Source organism: Gigantopelta aegis, chromosome 14, assembly GCF_016097555.1.
Source record: "Gigantopelta aegis isolate Gae_Host chromosome 14, Gae_host_genome, whole genome shotgun sequence".
Taxonomy (NCBI): domain Eukaryota; kingdom Metazoa; phylum Mollusca; class Gastropoda; order Neomphalida; family Peltospiridae; genus Gigantopelta; species Gigantopelta aegis.
The window spans coordinates 18522138-18543306 of NC_054712.1; the positions used below are offsets into that span (position 1 = coordinate 18522138).

The 21169-nt window shown below is 39.1% G+C and overlaps 1 protein-coding gene across 1 annotated transcript in view; it reads right to left on the reverse strand.

Moving 5' to 3' along the window:
• LOC121389000 overlaps positions 1–21169 on the reverse strand; it is a 51003-nt gene that overhangs the window by 18166 nt on the left and 11668 nt on the right. The window contains exon 2 of the mRNA XM_041520588.1: positions 4584–4807. Coding sequence (XP_041376522.1) covers positions 4584–4807 — 224 coding nt within the window. The remainder of the gene's footprint in view (positions 1–4583; positions 4808–21169) is intronic.

Genomic DNA, 21169 nt, shown 5'->3' on the forward strand with positions numbered 1-21169 from the left:
ATATTTTGCTTTATGTTTGCTTTATAATAATGTAGAAGTGTGCACCTTCCTACGCCACTGTTTACCTAGCCTTGTATATCAGTTTCATATTTTCTTATAATTCAATTTGAGTTTTTCTCATAATTCTGTTTTATCTTTTCTCATAATTCTCTGAACGACAAAAAAAATCCGTTACCACAATGAAATATCGTATATATCTCTGCACAAGACAGAGTCATAAAAGAAAGGAACGGAACGGAACAGAACGGAACAGAACGGAACAGAACAGACGGCGTTAAAGGAACATACACACAGCCGTACGGGCTCCTATTTTAGTGTGGGGGGGGGGGGGCTGGTTTTTGCCCGAATTAAACTAAAATGTCCGAATCCGGACAACATTTATTCGTATTAGCATTACACTGCCAAACAGCTACCGGTATATAGGGTTACAAACGAATCGCTGCGCATTTTGGTATGGATTACAACTAAGTGTAGAATGATGGAAATATATGGTAAAAAGGCCTCAGGGTAGCACATTTCGCCCGAATATCTATCGTTTTTGCCCGACTTTGACCCCCCTCCCCCTCCCCCTCCCCCTCCCCGTCTCGTACGCTTATAAGGATACATAGTCATATTGCGACAAGATGGTAGCAGGAAGATGTATACAATATTGAAAATTTTCTTAACATATATAAAACATAAGGACGTTTTTAAATGGGAACGGAATTGCATGAAATAAGCGGATTGTCAAATATTTGAAAACAACTACACCATTTTCCCCGGAGCAAGATTTGCTTATTATATATTATACTTAAGAACCACACTGCTTGATTTGCTGTATTATGGTTGGGTATTTAACTCAGTCCCGGTAAACATGAAGTAATCAACGACATTGTATGCAAGATGTTTTTATTATGATATTTGTAGTCTTCCGCCACATAAAGTTTCAGCTGACAACCGATTATTTCGTCAAAAATAAATAAAACGAGAAATATGAAAAGTGTGCCAAAATGGCCGGTGTTGTACTTTTCTATGTTAATAGTATGTAGTGAAAGACAGTTATATCACAAATAAATACACGTTAAAGGAATGAATGAATGAATGAATTAATTAATTAATTAATGTTTAACGACACCCCTGATAGTAATAAATATAAAGATAGTGAATGTCATCCACTTTGAAGTAGGTGAGTATATCAACAACAAATAATACTTAGTCAACACTTCCCGCTTTGGGGCGTCTGTCAGTCTGTCTGTGTCGTCTGTCTGTCTGTCTCTGTTTCTCTCTGTTTCTCTCTGTCTGTGTCTCTCTCTCTGTCTGTCTGTCTGTCTCTCTCTCTCTCTCTCTCTCTCTCTCTCTCTCTTCTCTCTCTCTCTCTCTCTCTCTCTCTCTCTCTCTCTCTCTCTCTCTCTCTCTATGTATGTGTGTGTTTGTTTATTGCACACATTAATATTAATGGTTGCGCCATATACAGGTGTAGTGAAAACTGAATTGTCAAGCCTGTAGTGGTGTCAGATTGACAAATCCCATACGCCACCTCGTGATGCGTACACTACTGTTTAACAACACTGATATGTTTACCGGGTGGATAACAACTACTATTTATTATATATGAAGCCACAACGATGGTGCCACAACGTCCTGTAGTCGATCTCAGAGACCAGTCACTCATTAGCTTATTTAAGTGGGTAACCGTGACCTTGACACCACCATGCTTATAACTCCCGCCATGGAACCGTGGACTGGCGATGCCAGAACATGGATCCATGGTGGGCGTGCCTGAACCTTTCTGGATAGGGGCACGAGAAAACAGTTCCACTCCACTCCATACTTATATCAGGTGCGCTTAAGCCACCAGTAAATCACATTTAATTAATCACAGATATTTTCACAAATTAAGTGGCCGCCGCAAGTCGCGTGTTAGTAGGCCCGTTAATTGGAATGAACGTCACAGGTGAACTGTAAATATCACTAATATACTGTAGTGTACTGGTGATCGTCACAGTTTACTTGATGTAGTGAGGAAAATCACGATTTTAGATCGTAACGTACCTCTCTGGTTGTCACGTGAATGTGGTCACGTGTTTGTGGTCTACAGATTTATTGTCGAAGTGATACAGATTGAAAAAACAAAACAAATACACACACAAAAAAGAAAAAAAAAAGAAAAAAGGGGAGAAAACTCAGGAAAGAACACTCCACAACATTAGAATTTAATACAAAAACAAAACAAGAAAACAAAATACAACAAAAACAAAGCAAAACAAACTCCAAACGATTCCTGCAAGCTCCTTTACTGAAACTAGTACTAAAACTAACAAAGTTCAATACTATAAAAGGCACAAGAACTACTGTAAATCACCATCAGCCGCATGAAGGTACATTCTGAATCTAAAGCTTTTCTACCGGCCTCGGTGGCGTCGTGGTTAGGTCATCGGTCTACAGGCTGGTAGGTACTGAGTTCGGATCCCAGTCGAGGCATGGGATTTTTAATCCAGATACCGACTCCAAACCCTGAGTGAGGCACACACAAACACACACACACACACAGACGCTGCTACTACAAAGTGTGTGTGTGGTGTGGGGGGGGAGCATGCCCCTCCCCCCGCTTCCTACGCCAGTGCGTCCTTATGGGCACGTGCTATCACGCACGAATTGTTGTTTTACGTTTCGGAAGACTTTTGTTGCCATTAAAATAAGATTTGCTACAAAATATCCCCATTGTCAAATGAAATTAGGAATTTGACCAGGGAATAAAACTATTGTAAATCTCGTTTCACAAATTCCACAAAGACAACGCGATCGAACAGCTGTGGTTTATGAATTCGTTTTCTCTAAGCCATATTAATAATAAATTTAGGATGTCGGTGATAAATTGATAGGGAAACCGATTTAAAATGACACCTAATGAGTCTTGAGACATTCCCATCTTTATCGTTGTCCTTTCCTGGTTGGAGGTGGGTGGGGGGGCATGTAGCTCATGGGCGGGGTAGAGCGCTCCAGTGAGGAAAGGAATATTTGATTAACAACATCTTTAAACTATGACTATTTGATGTGTTATATTTTAAACTATGCCTATTTGATGTGTTATATTTTAAACTACAGCTATCTGATACGTTACACTTTGGACTACGTGGCTAGTTGATGTGTTACAATTTAAACTACGTGGCTATTTGATGTGTTACATTTTAAACTACGTGGCTATTTGATGTTACAATTTAAACCACGTCGCTATTTGATGTGTTACAATTTAGACTACTGCTATTTGATGTGTTACAATTTAGACTACGTGGTTATTTAATGTGTTACATTTTAGACTATGTGGCTATTTGATGTATTACATTTTAAACTACGTGGCTATTTGATGTACTGCAATTCACACTATGGCTATTTGATGTGTTACAATTTAGATTACGGCTTTTCGATGCTACATTTTAAAGTACGACTATTTGATGTGTAACATATTTTAAATTATGTCTATTTGATGCGTAACATTTTAAACTACGCCATTTGATATGTAACATTTTAGACTATGGCTATTTGATGTGTTACATTTTAAACTACGCTATTTTATGTGTTACATTTTAAACTACGCTATTTGATGTGTTACATTTTAAACTGATACGTAACATATGTTTATTTCGAAACTTGGTCGGGAGAGAGAGACAGACAGAAGTTGAATGAATGAATGAATGAATGAATGACACTTCAGCACGAAAAACACATCAGCTGTTGGATATCAAAGAAAGGTATTTACACAGAGAGACTGAGACAGAAATAGATAGATAGACACGGAGAGAGAGAGAGAGAGAGAGAGAGAGAGAGAGAGAGAGAGAGAGAGAGAGAGAGAGAGAGAGAGAGAGAGAGAGAGAGAGAGAGAGAGAGAGAAGAGAGGAGAGACGAGGAGAGAGAGAGAGAGAAAGAGAGACAAGATCGATTTAACGACGCACTCAATACATTTTATTTACGGTTATATGGCGTCAGACATATGGTTAAGGACCACAGATTTTGAGAGGAAACCCGCTGTCGCCACTACATGGGCTACTCTTCCGATTAGCAGCAAGGGATCTTTTATTTGCACTTCCCACACGCAGGATAGCACAAACCATGGCCTTTGTTGAACCAGTTATGGATTACTGGTCGGTGCAAGTGGTTTACACCTACCCATTGAGCCTTGCGGAGCACTCACTTAGGGTTTGGAGTCGGTATCTGGATTAAAAAATCCCATGCCTCGACTGGGATCCGAACCCAGTACCTACCAGCCTGTAGACCGATGGCCTACCACGACGCCACCGAGGCCGATGAGAGAGAGAGAGAGAGAGAGAGAGAGAGAGAGAGAGAGAGAGAGAGAGAGAGAGAGAGAGAGAGAGAGAGAGAGAGTCACACAGAGAAAGAGACACGAGAGAGAGAGAGAGAGAGAGAGAGAGAGAGAGAGAGAGAGAGAGAGAGAGAGAGAGAGAGAGAATGAGAGAGACCCACTACTGCGACTACTGCCGAAGTTTTATATGCATTTTCCCCACAAACAGGACAGTGCATAGCACATATCTGTCAACAGAAAGAGGTATACACTAATGGATGTTAAGGCAACGGTATGTAGTCCCTACCGTTCTGAGCTTCCTGTCGCCGTTGACGTTGACGGTGAAGATGGTGAGGGACACCTGACAGTTGAAGAGAGACATGTCCTTGGCGTACAGCATCCACAGCAGGTCCCCGCCCGTCGACAGCGTGATGTCGCAGACCCCCGTGTAGCCCGCCAGCCCCTTACCCACCACCAGCGCCCCGTCAAGGTGCGTGTAGAACTCATTGCAGTCTTTACCAGGTATGAAATCTGAAACAAATATATAGTCTATCAATAGTAGTAGTCGTGGTGGTGGTGGTAGTCGTAGTGGTGGTGGTGGTAGTCGTAGTGGTGGTGGTAGTAGTAGTAGTAGTGGTGGTCGTCGTCGTGGTCATAGTGATGGTGGTGGTGGTAGTAGTAGTAGTAGTAGTAGTAGTAGTAGTAGTAGTAGTAGTAGTAGTAGTAGTAGTAGTAGTAGTAGTAGTAATAGTAGTAGTAATAGTGGTATTAACAACAGTAGTAGTAGCAGTAATAGTGGTGGTGGTGGTGGTAGTAGTAATGGTATTAACAGTAGTAGTAGTAATAATAATAGTAGTAACAGTAGTAGCAGTAGTAGTAGTAGTAGCAGTAGTAGTAGTAGTAGTAGCAGCAGCAACAGTACTAATACTAGTAGTAGAAACATCAGCAACAGTATTAGTTGTAATAGTACATGCAATAGTCGTTGTAATATCAGTTATAGTGATGATGATAGTAATAGTAATACTGCTGCTGCTGTTGCTACTACAAGTACTACTACTACTACTAAGACTACTATAACTACTACTTCTACAGCTAATACTGCCACTGTTACTACTGTTACTACGTCGTCTACTACTACTACTACTACTACTACTACTACTACTACTACTACTACTACCACCACACCACCACCACAACTCCACTATTACTACTCATGCTACTACTTCACTTATTACTACTGCTACCACTATTGTTGCTGCTACTTCTACTACTACTTGTTATTGTGTGTAATAGTAGTAGTAATATAAACTATATGAACTGCCGTGCAAATAAAATAAATATTAGATCAGAGAAACAATATCGGTGATATTGGATGCTGGTTGTTGATAGCGTTTGATACCGGAGACACGGGATAGCTCTTGTATGTGGTTACTATAGAAACCTACTTTAGGACAAACATTGATTTTTTAAAAATACTTTGGTTGGTTTATTGCTTGATAAGAACTAAATGTTCGCAACTAGACTATGTACGTGTAGGAAGTCACTTGATGAGCAAGTTAAAGTGGGAAGGTAATAGGCGTTGATGTGGTTTTTCATGGTTATTTATTTATTTTATTTTATTTATAGAATGTTAAAATAAATATTTCCCTAAAATACATTAGTAATAATTAGGATATTTCAGATTTATATTATTTTAGTTCTCGCTCCAGCCAGTGCACCACGGCTGGTACATCAAAGGTCGTGCTATGAGCTATCCTGTCTATGGGATGATGCATATAATTTAAAAGATCCATTGCTGCTAGTCGAAAAATTCTTAGCATGAGTTTGATATTATATTGTCCATTGGTAAGTAATGGACAATATTTATTATAATTTTAGCCCAAGAGGAAGGCTTATTGTATGATTATTTTGCTAGCCTGTCTTAATGCTTTGTTGTATTATTAATTTTATGTTTTATTTTATGTTTTGCTTTTATTATTTGTATAGCTGTCTACAAGTCACCCTATGGTCTCCTGGCAGAGGCCTTATGGTGCTATAAGTGCTTCTCTTACGTAATTTACTATTTATCTTGCATTTAGAATTATGTATTTTAATGTGTTTTATATTTAATGGCCTTTTGGTAAGATTAAGGCCTATACTGTTAATTTAATGTTTATTTTTATGCTTTGTACTTGCTTTTCAATTAGCTGACATGGCCATTTGGGCGAAGGTATTCCTGGCAGAATCTTTCACCAATAAGGCCTGATTTTTTTTTTATTATATTGTATGTTGTAAGTCATATATGTTGTTTTAAATTTAGCATGCTATTTTTAATACAGACATTTTTAATTTAATACTAATGTTTTATATAAAGTTATACATTATTTTTTAAACTAATTGTATAACATGTTTTTATTTTTACAATTAAAGAGGTCATCGGGTCAGATCGCTCCCCTGTCTGCTTGTGTTACTTTATAGTTCCAACGTGCAGTCAGGGCATTTGTACATTAATGGCTTGTCTGGGCCATCCGTATGCGTGACTCCTAGTACAATGGTAAAATGTACTTGCGGAGAATGTAGAGGAATTCTTTGAGGAATACTTATTCAAAAATATCAACTAGAGTGCGCTTAGTAGTTCTTGCCTTCTCTTTTTATCATGTTTTATTATTTTTAATCATAGCCAAGAACTGATCACTCCTCCACACGGGCTCGGCGGCTGGAATACCCTTCTTCAATCTAAGGTCATCACCTTATGACCTAACTACTTATTAGCCATCACCTTATGGTTACTCAACATATGGTGGTTTTTTCTAACCACCTTTCAACCTGGAACACACTTAGGTGTGATACCAGAGCCCTACAAGGCTCATACCATATCAGCTTCTTTCCTCACTATTTGCCGGAATGGCCAGCCATGGCCTGGAGCGGGGGGGGAGGGGGTAGGTATGCCAGAAATAGGGCGGTAGGGCGTTGGTGATTGGGTGTTAAGGTTAGGGCTAGGAATGTCTGGCCTCCCTTGCCCACCTGCCACTCGCCATGGGTGAGGTGGTGAAAACTCACCTGGGTGTTGGACTGCGAAATTGGTCGCAATGCCCACCCCGATCGTTAACCTTTCCTCCAGGGCTAAGTAAAAATTATATTATAGTAATTATAATACAACTTTAGGTAGCCCGATCAAAATTAGTGTCGACTAAATGTTTTATATACCAATAACATATATATCCTTTTAGACAGACACATCTAAAATATTAAAGCCTCGTCATGTATTTAGTTATAAAGTCAAAATTATCCCACTTTTAACACTCTCCCCTGGTCGAATCGCTGGCCATGCCAGGGATAAGACCGAGGGAGGGGGGGGGGGGGGGGGGGGATATGCCTGAACTCTAGTGGAAATAGGCATGTAAAAATTGGTCTGAAGTCTGAATCGAAAAAAGTAGCCCATGAAGTGGCGATAGCGGGTTTCCTCCCTCAATATCTGTGTCGTCCTTTACCATATTATGTCCGACGCCATATAACCGTAAATAAAATGTGCTGAGTGCGTCGTTAAATAAAAATAAAAACCCCCAACAAAACAACAATTTTTATGTTACAAACAAAACCTTCAACACACATACTAGTGTACAAAATGGGATTTCTCTAATTATTTTTGTGTGATACCACACAAAATACCCTACAAAATGGCATTTCTGTAATGGTACTACGTGCAGATATTTTTGTGTGACACAACCCCCACCCCGCAAAAACGTGGGTGTTTTTTTTAAAGAAACACACCCAAAAATGTCAGTGACAAATGTTCTGAACATTGACACAAAAGTGTTTGTTTGCGTTCTGTATATTGCATATTAATTTACAATGGTCCTCTGTATTCGTACTTTCACCAACTGAACACATTAAACAAATGTTTTAATAACGGCTTTAAAGGAACATTCCTGAGTGTTCTGCAATTTTTAAGATGTTATCGACTAACAGAGACTTTTTAACGATTGTAATTACATATCAAATACATTTTTCTGCATAAAATATTAGTGGCTGTATATTAAACGTGTTTCTGGTCGTTCTAATATATGTACTACGTTAAAAAAAAAATTCGTACGTACAAAATTATTAGAAGACAAAATCCAGTTTGGGCTTCTTACAAATGTTAAGACGACCAGAAACACATTGAATATACAGCCACTGATATTCTAAACAAGAAAATATATTTAATATGTAAGTTTAATCGTAGAACTTTTTTATTAGTCGGAAACATCTTATAATGCAGCAAACTCAGGAATGTCCCTTTAAAAGCGAGACAAATGTTTAACCAGAAAACCCCCCACTATTGGTGACATTTTCGTGAACCTGAATGTTTACAATACAAAATACAAGGCTAAATGACGAAAACAAGTCGATACTTCCGCATGGTTAAGCATACACAGCTAACCCGAAACACTGTAACAAGCGTGGTTAGAAAACCAATAACGTTTATTACGATCGTATTGATTGGCTAAATACCGTAATGAGAGAAGAAAAAGACGCCAACACGTTTCGCGGGCAGAACTATAATGTTTATTGAATCGGCTATCCCATTCTGGCAGATGAGAGCCATAAAGATAATTACATGAGATGCTACTCACACAAACGACGACTAAATGACGTTAGGAGATCGCATATACTGCTGTCCACGTTAAGATGGATGGGGGACCGTTTCATGCCACAGAGTACACGCTAAAACTATTCCACAAATCGCTATATCAAAGTAAAAGGTGTGTAATGCCTTGTTCGTTGACCTTGTCTCTTGGGGAACATTTATTTTGTTTAACGACACAATTATTTAAAGCGCATTGATGTATTAATCATCGGCTACTGGATGTCAGATATTTGGTTTCCGAGTGGTTTTCAGTGGCGGATCCAGAAAATCCATTTGGGGGTGGGGTGGGACAGTGACATGAGGTGGAATGCAAAAACTTTGGGGGAGGTTTGGAGGGGGATCGTAAAAAATGAAAATTAATATATAATAAAATTATAACTATCGCAAAATTTAGGAAAATGTCGTCGCGCGAAAATAAAGTATTTTACAGTAGACTTAGAGGAAACCCTTTCCATTTGAAGCAATAAGTATTTTATATACACTTTCCCATAGGCAAGACAGTACACACCACGGCCTTTGCTATACCAATCGTTTGGCATTTATTGGGACAGGGGCGGGATTTAGCTCAATCGGTTGAGTGCTCGCTTGAGGTGCTTGCGTCACAGGATCGAACCACTTCGGTGGATCCATGCAACTGATAGGGTTTTTTTTCGCATTCCAACCAGTGCACCACAACTGGACAAAGACCGTGGTATGTGTTTCCTGTCTGTGGGGAAAGTGCATATAAAAGATTACCTCTGATCAGAATCACCAAATGTTTGACATCCAACAGCCGATGATTAATTAATCAATGTGTTCTAGTGATGGGGCGGAACGTAGCCTAGTGGTACAGCGTTCGCTTGATGCGCGGTTGGTGTGGGATCGATCCCCGTCGGTGGGCCCATTTGGCTATTTCTCGTTCCAGCCAGTGCACTACGACTGGTATACCAAAGGCCGTGGTATGTACTATCCTGTCTGTGGGATGGTGCATATAAAAGATCCCTTGCTGCTAATCGGAAAGAGTAGCCCATGAAGTGGCGACAGCGGGTTTCTTCTCTCAATATATGTGGTCCTTAACCATATGTCTGACGCCATATAACCGTAAATGAAATGTGTTGAGTGCGTCGTTAATTAAAACATGTCTTTCTTTTTTGAAGAGTAACCTATGTGGCGACAGCGGGTTTCCTCTAAAAAAAACAGTGTCAGAATGACCATATGTTTGACGTCCAATAGCCGATGATAAGATAAAAAATCAATGTGCTCTAGTGGCGTCGTTAAATAAAATAAACTTTACTTTTTTCTTTTTTTCTATAGTGATGTCGTTAAACAGAACACACTTTTCTTTTCTTTATTGGGACAGGAAAAGCCCAGTCAGCGAATGGGTCCACTGAGGAGGTTCGATCACACGATCCCAGCATCCCAAGCGAGCGCTCCAATGACTGAGCCAGATCCTGCCCGTCTCTCTAGGGAAATGCATATAAAAGAACTCTCCCGTTTCTAATCGATCCGCATCATATACCTTTGTCCCACATCCAATAGTCGATATATTTTCCTCGTCAAATATTTATTCTTTTCTTTCTCTCTCACAATAATTGAAAGGTTTAAGTTATCGTTCGAAAACATGTCTCAAAAAAGAAAAAGAAAAAGAAAAAAAGAAGAAGATTTTATTATTATATCGCAAATTTACAAATCACATAAATAATACATTTCTCTAAAAAGCATTAATTAAAAAATATATATATATATTATTCCACTTCCCACTTTGAATTTTATTTTATTTATTTATAATCTCTAGTGGAAAGGGCACAGCCTCTAGTGGGGGGCACAGACTAGTGGGGGCACAGTCTCTAGTGGGGGCACAGCCTCTGGTGGGGGACACAATTTTCTAGTGTGGGGCACAGCCTCTAGTGGGGGGCACAAGCCTCCAGTGGGGGTACAATCTTCTAGTGGGGGGCACAAGCCTCTAGCGGGGGGGTGCACAGTCTCTAGTGGGGGAACAGCCTCTAGTGGGGGCACAAGCCTCTAGTGGGGAGCACAAGCCTCTAGTGGGGGGTACAAGCTTCTAGTGGGGAGCACAAGTTTCTAGTGGGGAGCACAAGCCTCTAGCGGGGGGGGGGGCACAGTCTCTAGTGGGGGCACAGCCTCTAGTGGGGTACAAGCTTCTAGTGGGGGGCACAAGCCTCTAGTTGGAGCACAAGCCTCTAATGGGGGCACAGCCTCTAGTGGGGGCACACGCCTCTAGTAGGGGGCACAGCCTTTAGTGGGGGGGGCACAGCCTCTAGTGGGAGGCACACGCCTCTAGTGGGGGTACAAGCTTCTAGTGGGGGGGGCACAAGCCTCTAGTAGGGGGCACAGCCTCTAGTGGGGTGCACAGCCTCTAGTGGGGGGCACAGCCTCTAGTGGGGGGCACAAGCCTCTAGAAGGGTGCACAAGTCTCTAGTTGGGGGCACAAGCCATGTAAGTATCTATATTTATTTAGAGCTGGTAAAAAAAAAACCCGTACGTTTTCGTTAAGTGGGAGATGGCTAGCACTTATATCGTTTAACTTTTGCTGTCCACTTCCACATTACATTTCTTGTCTCTCCATCCGTGACATGTGTTTGTTTCTTGTGGACATTTGCGACACACACTTGCCATTTCTGAGAATTTTTCATCAGATTAAACAGATACCACGGATTTCGGTATACCAGTCGTAGAGCATTGTTTGTGGCGGAGAAAAACCCACTGGGTCCACCGAGGGGAATTATCCCTTTGTTTTCAGGCTATGTTCCATATGGCAGATATGGACACCGTTGGGGGGGTTTACTTCTCTTTGAAAAAGGCGATAGCACAGTACTTTTTCGTATATCTAGAGTACTGCTTAATTAGTACTGAGCTTGCGGGTTTAACTGCAAAGATAATGACGTGCAAATGTTAACCTAGAAAACAGATCTGTTCCAGGATAAACAACGTGCGCTCTCGTGGAGGGAATAATACTTCGAAAATTAAGTTGTGCTCCGAAAAGATAGTGTCACGGAGTTTAACGAAGCTGATCAGCGTCGTGATAAAGCGTGAGCGGAGGTTACCAGATGGAAGTCCCGCTGAGTCGGAGGCGCACAGCAGCGCGTTATTCCGAGATGGCCTCGCTCCTTAACGAAGCCGTGCAACGCGCCGATAATGTCACGGAGCCGGCCGAAGTGGCGGTAATGTAGTCCATTAGCGTGTCGGCATCCGCGAATCAATACGATGACAAAAAGCACCGAATCACGCGAACTGCGAAGAGATAAGCGAATTTGTAACATCGCGCGGTCAAAGTCAGCATAGTCTCCACATAAATGAGGCCAAGCAGTGTATAGGCTTGCATTTTATTAGACACATGATACTGTAATAAAGACTCTAGACTCCAGTGGCCGGGTTCAGCCAGACAAGGCGGGGAAATGTTTCGCTGGACTGGTTCATGCGCTTCACGTTAAACCCAGTGAGAATATTGGGAACCAATCAAATAGTTTGGGAACCAATCAAATAGTTTGCGAACGTTAGCGTCGCTGGCTGGCGCTGAACGAAGGGAGTGTTAACTGCAACTGGGTTAAAAGCATTGTCTGACGAACATATGGCACGTTAATTGTTTGGGAACCAATCAAATAGTTTGCGAACGTTAGCGTCGCTGGCTGACGCTGAACGAAGGGAGTGTTAACTGCAACTGGGTTAAAAGCATTGTCTGACGAACATATGGCACGTTAATGGTGCATCCCAGTTTTAGCTTCAAATGTACAAATTTAAATGTTTTATCCTGAGTGTCCTGCCAGTAAACATAAACGTATATCAAATGCGTTGAGTGTGTCGTTAAATAAACATTTCTCTCGTATGTATGTGTAGTCTATATGCATTTCTAGTCGATTAGTTTATAGGTTGTTAGGTTGTTTGATAGTGAATGATATGGAAATAAATTGTTTTTGGTGTTAAAGAGTTCATGCATACATTAAAGTAATACTCCTGGTGGGTAAGGAGAAATAACTTAATCAGTCGACGAACTCATTTCTTCATCACTATCTTCGTTAAGGGGGACTATCACAGGGGGTATTTTATTTTTTATAAAACTATTTTGTTTTCTAAAATCTTCTTCGATCTTTATTACATGTTTAACTGCGTCAGAGAAGTGTGTAGGTGTGACAGAGTTCAATGCATGTGCAAGTTCTCTCCGCACCGTGGTCATTTTACCATCATTATGACGAGCTATGTGCCCTTTGACTTGACTCCAGATCAGTTCTATCGGATTGAGTTCAGAATGTCTTGGCGGCAGTCTTAGACACAAGTGCCCATGGCGTTCAGCAATATCATCAGTAACAAATTACTTTGCACATTTGTTACTTTTCACAAGTTCATAAAGAACTGGCTTTGTCATGTTACTCTCAAAAGGTATATTTTTGTTTCGTAGCCACGACTGAATTTCTTCCTTTTTAGCGTTTAGTGCAGGACATCGTGTAATCTCAGTTAATTTGTTGTGGTAGCTTGCGTTATCCATGACGATAACAGAAGGTTCTGGTAGAGAAGGCATAAGTTGTTCTTCAAACCATTTGATGAAATTTTCATGATTCATCTCACCATGACAGTCTCCGTCTGTTTTTTTAGCCTCAAAGATCAATTCACAGACATCTATCAATCCATATTTATCACAGCCAGCATGACAAATAATAAGTATTTTTCCCTTCCCAGTCACCGAACAGAGTTTAGGAACTCGATCAGCAGCGTCTGATTTCGGCAGGTGGATATCTGTCCAGTGGTGGGATGTTGTGTGGTTGACATTCACCCAGGTCTCATCTTGATACACTATTAAATACCCATGTTCTCGTAAACTGGATATTTCATGGAGATAGGACAGTCTCCTGTCTGATATATTGGCGTCCTCAAAAATCACTTTTCCGGTTGTAGACATATGTTGGTATTTAAAATCGAGGTCATGGAGTGTTCTTCGTAAAGTTGATATGGATATGTTGATTCCACATTCCTCCCTTAAAGCCACGTTAATCTTATGTAATGTAGGTAATTCGCCCTCTCTATAAATCTGTATACTCGTCGTCTAATAACATCTTTATCAAATAAATCGATGAGTTTTCGGTCGCGTTTTTTAACAGTGATTTCTGTGCTTGGATTCGTAGAGCTTAGATTTTTCACAGTTCTTTTTACTGTTGAAACCGAAACTTTAAGTGCAGCGGCAACTCGATCGACAATTCGATAAGAAGCATACCTAGGTCTACCGCGCTGATATTCATCTTCAAAATAATCGAAAACGTTCTTAATACACGATTTTACATCAACTGAAGTGTTTTTCGATTTACCCATATTATAACAATAACAAGAATGTCGACTAATACATTTTCAATGGGGATATACCCTACCTAACTTGTATTTTACGTGGTTTACACATTGGTACAATAGCACGTGCAGTCATAGATCGAAATAATGATGTTATTGACCAAGCAATGCTATCGTATTTTGAACATTCAGGGCTGTGTCTGTGGGATGAAAAAGTGGTTGAACCCATACGAGTCCGAACAATAGCCCTTTGGATTTTCGCATTACAAATGTAACACCCAACCCCCAAACCCCAGCCCCTAGCACCACCCTAAATACTATATATATATATATATATATATATATATATATATATATATATATATATATATATATATATATAAATATATAAATGAGTTCCCAATTTAGAGGCAAATTAAATAACATTTTTATTATTATTTGATGTTGGTGGCCTTCGACATTTTATCCCCACCCCACCCCCCACCCCCCGGTCTTCTGGGTCCGGCCCTGCATTAAATTTATTTATAAATTTGGAAAGCACATTCCTGCGGTGTGTGAGGTGATTTGTGTTTATAACTGTGCTACACCTCAGTTGTGTTAGGTTAGGTATGGTATGCTAATATATAATTGATATAATAAAATAAAAATACATAATACATTAGCTAAATTTATTAAATATAATGCACCTACAAGAAAGGGTTACATGTTCTGTTTGTTTACATCTATGTTTAACGGAAAGATTAGACAATGCTGTTACACATAGCAAAACAATAATAACCTTGATTTAGTGAAACAAGCTATAATGGCCTTCATGTAGCCTCAGATCCCAATGTTTTGATATGCAAATAATCTTAGTTATTTATAGGAGAAATAACGTGCATTCAAAAGACACAGAGATTTTTAAAAAGTGGAATTAAGTCAACTTCGTGCATTTTATATGATGATTTGTATATAAAACCTGTCGGGGTTTGGATTTGTTTTCATGTAAATGCAAAGAAAACAAATATCGAATAGGAAATAAACGTAACATTTACAAAAAACTTTGGGTCTAAATAATTGAACAGGATAATGGTACGTGGTATTGATATCTTAGTATATAACTGAACTATAGTCACAAATTAAAACTAACAGTTAATTAATATCTATCGAAAACAAGGAGTAAAATAAGTATAGAAATGTGTTTATGTCAAAATATATCAATATATACTTCATTGTCACATACATAATTGTCTGTAACAAAATAGATTAATACAAACTGTATTGCCAGATATATAAAGAACTATATCAGGGCAACCAACCTAATGGAAATATTTTTCCGGAATTTTCTGATATTTTCATTTTTATGCGCACGAGCGCCCTTTTGAAAACAATAATTTAAAGCGCGCGAAAACGATTTTTTCATAAAAGTAATTTTAAACAGTGCGAAAAATATTTGCAAAATGATAATACAAATGAGTATATCATTATTTATATGTGAATTGGAATATCCTCATAAAAAGACACAGCCCCCTCCCCCACCTACACCAAAAATCATCAACAAGTTCACACACAAAAGCTCACTTTATTAACAAATATTCTATTAAAGTTTAAGACTCCCACCTACAGATTAGCAATAAAGTGACAAACAAACTTGGGACCAATGCTGTTTTTATGTAGGTACATTGCCACATATGCACTATTTCACCATATGCATGTAATTGGGTCGAACTGATTTGTGGCGAACTGATTTGGGGACGAAACGTCTGCAACCCACATTAAGACTGGCTGCCGTTTTGCATTACGCTCACAATACTATTACAATAATACTTTTGGGGAGCCAGTGTACAGAAAACAAAATCGCGTTATTATTTAACTTACTTGAATAAAATAATATCAGTAGGTGTATTAATGTGATGGATGCGTCATATAATAGATTAGTGGTGGCCAAATATTATTTAGTTAAATGTTGCATGTGAAAGCCAATCGAAAGAAGACAATTGTCGGTTCGGGTTGGGGTTTTTTGTGTACGATCGTAGCATTATATTATATACTCATGCTTTCATCCACGGTGGCAAAACTGTATACATCGCCATAGAACCGATGCCTGCTCCCGCAGGGACATACGTCTATGATATTTAAAATATCTTTCAAATTAATTCATAAACTATTCTAGTATAAAAAATAAGAAAGAAAATGTTCATATATGGCTTCAGTTTACTCGGCATTGTCATTGGTCGGCTGTTGACAATAGACACGCCCGCGGCCTTGATAATGACACAAAACTAGACAAAACGGAGCTACGGTTGAAATGAGTGATAAAGATATTTAATTATAAGAATGTAGAATGTAATAACAATTAGTTGCTTAAAAAACCAATTTGAGTGAATCTATAAAAAAATCTGGATATTTGGCATCAATTCCGGAATTCCGAGTACGTGATGAAAATTCCGGAAAGTTGGTCGCCCTGCTATATTAAAACAAATTACATTATCCATATTAAGACATTCACTGTAGATACTCGTCCGTAACAAGATATAGTGATACAGACTTCGCGGACAGTTACGTGGCTATCCGTAATAAGTTATATTAATACAGATATCATCGTCAGCTGTAACAAGATATATTAATACAGACTTTGCGGATAGTTACGTGGCTATCCGTAACGAGCTATATAACGAGATATATGTGAATACAAATGTCAGATACAAAGTTATCTGTAACGAGATATATTAATAGTCTTCACTGTCAGCTGCATCCGACTATCCGTAAAACAGCTATATGAACACGTCATTATCAGCTATAGGGCTATATGAATACAGACTTCATCAATCAGATGCTTGTCTTTACCAAGATATATTAATACAGACTTCGTCAGCTGCATGGATATCCATAACATCTTACATTAACACAGACGTCATTGTCTGCTATACGACTATCCGTAACAAGACTCCCATCGTCAGCTACATGGATTTCCGTAACACCTTACATTAACACACACTTCATTGTCAGCTATACGACTATCCGTAACAAGACTCCATCGTCAGCTACATGGATATCCGTAACACCTTACATTAACACAGACGTCATTGTCAGCTATACGACTATCCGTAACAAGACTCCATCGTCAGCTACATGGATATCCGTAACACCTCACATTAACACAGACGTCATTGTCAGCTATACGACTATCCGTAACAAGACTCCATCGTCAGCTACATGGATTTCCGTAACACCTTACATTAACACAGACGTCATTGTCAGCTATACGACTGTCCGTAACAAGACTCCATCGTCAGCTACATGGATATCCGTAACACCTTACATTAACACAGACGTCATTGTCAGCTATATGGCTATCCGTAACAAGACTCCATCGTCAGCTACATGGATATCCGTAACACCTCACATTAACACACACTTCATTGTCAGCTATACGACTATCCGTAACAAGACTCCATCGTCAGCTACATGGATTTCCGTAACACCTTACATTAACACAGACGTCATTGTCAGCTGTACGACTATCCGTAACAAGACTCCATCGTCAGCTACATGGATATCCGTAACACCTTACATTAACACAGACGTCATTGTCAGCTGTACGACTATCCGTAACAAGACTCCATCGTCAGCTACATGGATATCCGTAACACCTTACATTAACACAGACGTCATTGTCAGCTATACGACTATCCGTAACAAGACTCCATCGTCAGCTACATGGATTTCCGTAACACCTTACATTAACACAGACGTCATTGTCAGCTATACGACTATCCGTAACAAGACTCCATCGTCAGCTACATGGATATCCGTAACACCTCACATTAACACACACTTCATTGTCAGCTATACGACTATCCGTAACAAGACTCCATCGTCAGCTACATGGATTTCCGTAACACCTTACATTAACACAGACGTCATTGTCAGCTATGCGACTATCCGTAACAAGACTCCATCGTCAGCTACATGGATTTCCGTAACACCTCACATTAACACACACTTCATTGTCAGCTATACGACTATCCGTAACAAGACTCCATCGTCAGCTACATGGATATCCGTAACACCTCACATTAACACACACTTCATTGTCAGCTATACGACTATCCGTAACAAGACTCCATCGTCAGCTACATGGATTTCCGTAACACCTTACATTAACACAGACGTCATTGTCAGCTATGCGACTATCCGTAACAAGACTCCATCGTCAGCTACATGGATATCCGTAACACCTCACATTAACACACACTTCATTGTCAGCTATACGACTATCCGTAACAAGACTCCATTGTCAGCTACATGGATATCCGTAACACCTCACATTAACACACACTTCATTGTCAGCTACACGACTATCCGTAACAAGACTCCATTGTCAGCTACATGGATTTCCGTAACACCTCACATTAACACACACTTCATTGTCAGGTATATCGCTATCCGTAACAAGACTCCATTGTCAGCTACATGGATATCCGTAACACCTTGCATTAACACAGACATCATTGTCAGCTATATGGCTATCCGTAACAAGACTCCATCGTCAGCTACATGGATATCCGTAACACCTCACATTATATTAACTACAGCTTGGATTTCCGTAACACCTTACATTAACACAGCGTCATTGTCAGCTATACGACTATCCGTAACAAGACTCCATCGTCAGCTACATGGATTTCCGTAACACCTTACAGCTTGTCATTGTATCCGTAACAAGACTCCATATTAATGCAGACTATTATCCGTAACAAGTCCATTCAGCTATATATCGACTCACATCACACACTTCATTGTCAACACTAGTATCCATCAGCTAAGATTTCCGTAACACCTTACATTAACACAGAATTGTCAGCTATGTCAACAAGACTATATACATGGATATCACATTAACACACACTTCATTGTCCGTAGTAACAAGACTCCATTCAGCTACATGGATATCCGTAAGGGGTATCCGTATTATTGGATAACACCTACAGACGTCATTGTCAGCTATGGCTATCCGTAACGAAGTCAGAAATATATATTAACACACAGGATTACGAAATCCGTAACAAGATGTCAGATATATCCGTACAGATGTGTGACTTACCGTAACAGATCCATTGTCAGCTACATGTAACACCTCACATTAACACACACTTCATTGTGGATAATCCGTAACAAGACTATTGTCAGCACATGGATATCAGAGACAGGTTATGGCTGTTCGTAACTCAGTTACAACATGATACAGCTTGCATTGTCCGTAACAAGATATATTAATGCAGACTTTACTGTCATTTATACGACTCTCTGCAACAAGATACAGTAAGACGGAATTTATTGTCAACTATATGTATGTCCGTAGCAAGACTCCATTGTCCGTAAGGGGTATATTATTTATACAGACGTCATTGTCATGGCAAACGAAGAGAAAATATATTAAACACAGGATTACGAAATGGATGCAGATATTTACAGATGTGTGCTTACAACAGATCCTTTGTGTAACTGTGGAAAAACATATGAGCAACAGAGACAGGTTTTTTGTAACTCGTTACAACATGTACAACCAATAAATTTACAACTGCTTTTATATGGTCGAAATACCTTAAGTGATCTCTATAATTATATATATATATATATATGTATTTGTGTTCAAAATTTTATTTAACAAACACATTGTTTAATTAAAATAGTCTGTTTAATTAAAATAGTCTAATTATTTGAAGGAACTTGTATTTCTTGTTTTCTAGTTTCTTTCAAAATCCTGTCGTACATAATATCCTCTTTTCCTCGATCTGATTTTTATTAAAATACATTTGTGTACACATTATATAATACTAATATAATTAGTTAAGTAATTGTTGCAATATATTGTATGCATATAGGAGAAAGCCTACTAAGAGAAGTAGTAGTAGCAGCAGTATTGGTAATACTAAGAGAAGTAGTAGTAGCACCAGTATTGGTAATACTAAGAGAAGTAGTAGTAGCACCAGTATTGGTAATACTAAGAGAAGTAGTAGTAGCACCAGTATTGGTAATACTAAGAGAAGTAGTAGTAGCACCAGTATTGGTAATACTAAGAGTAGCACCAGAACTAAGTAGTAGTAGCACCAGTATTGGTAATACTAAGAGAAGTAGTAGTAGCACCAGTATTGGTAATACTAAGAGAAGTAGTAGTAGCACCAGTATTGGTAATACTAAGAGAAGTAGTAGTAGCACCAGTATTGGTAATACTAAGAGAAGTAGTAGTAGCACCAGTATTGGTAATACTAAGAGAAGTAGTAGTAGCACCAGTATTGGTAATACTAAGAGAAGTAGTAGTAGCACCAGTATTGGTAATACTAAGAGAAGTAGTAGTAGCACCAGTATTGGTAATACTAAGAGTAGTAGTAGTAGCACCAGTATTGGTAATACTAAGAGAAGTAGTAGTAGCACCAGTATTGGTAATACTAAGAGAAGTAGTAGTAGCACCAGTATTGGTAATACTAAGAGAAGTAGTAGTAGCCACAGTATTGGTAATACTAAGAGAAGTAGTAGTAGCAAGAGTAGTAGTAGTAGCACAGTATTGGTAATACTAAGAGAAGTAGTAGTAGCACCAGTATTGGTAATACTAAGAGAGTAGTAGCACCAGTATTGGTAATACTAAGAGAAGTAGTAGCACCAGTATTGGTAATACTAAGAGAAGTAGTAGTAGCACCAGTATTGGTAATACTAAGAGAAGTAGTAGTAGCCACAGTATTGGTAATACTAAGAGAAGTAGTAGTAGCACCAGTATTGGTAATACTAAGAGTAGCACCAGTATTGGTAATACTAAGAGAAGTAGTAGTAGCACCAGTATTGGTAATACTAAGAGAAGTAGTAGTAGCACCAGTATTGGTAATACTAAGAGAAGTAGTAGTAGCACCAGTATTGGTAATACTAAGAGAAGTAGTAGTAGCACCAGTATTGGTAATACTAAGAGAAGTAGTAGTAGCACCAGTATTGGTAATACTAAGAGAAGTAGTAGTAGCACCAGTATTGGTAATACTAAG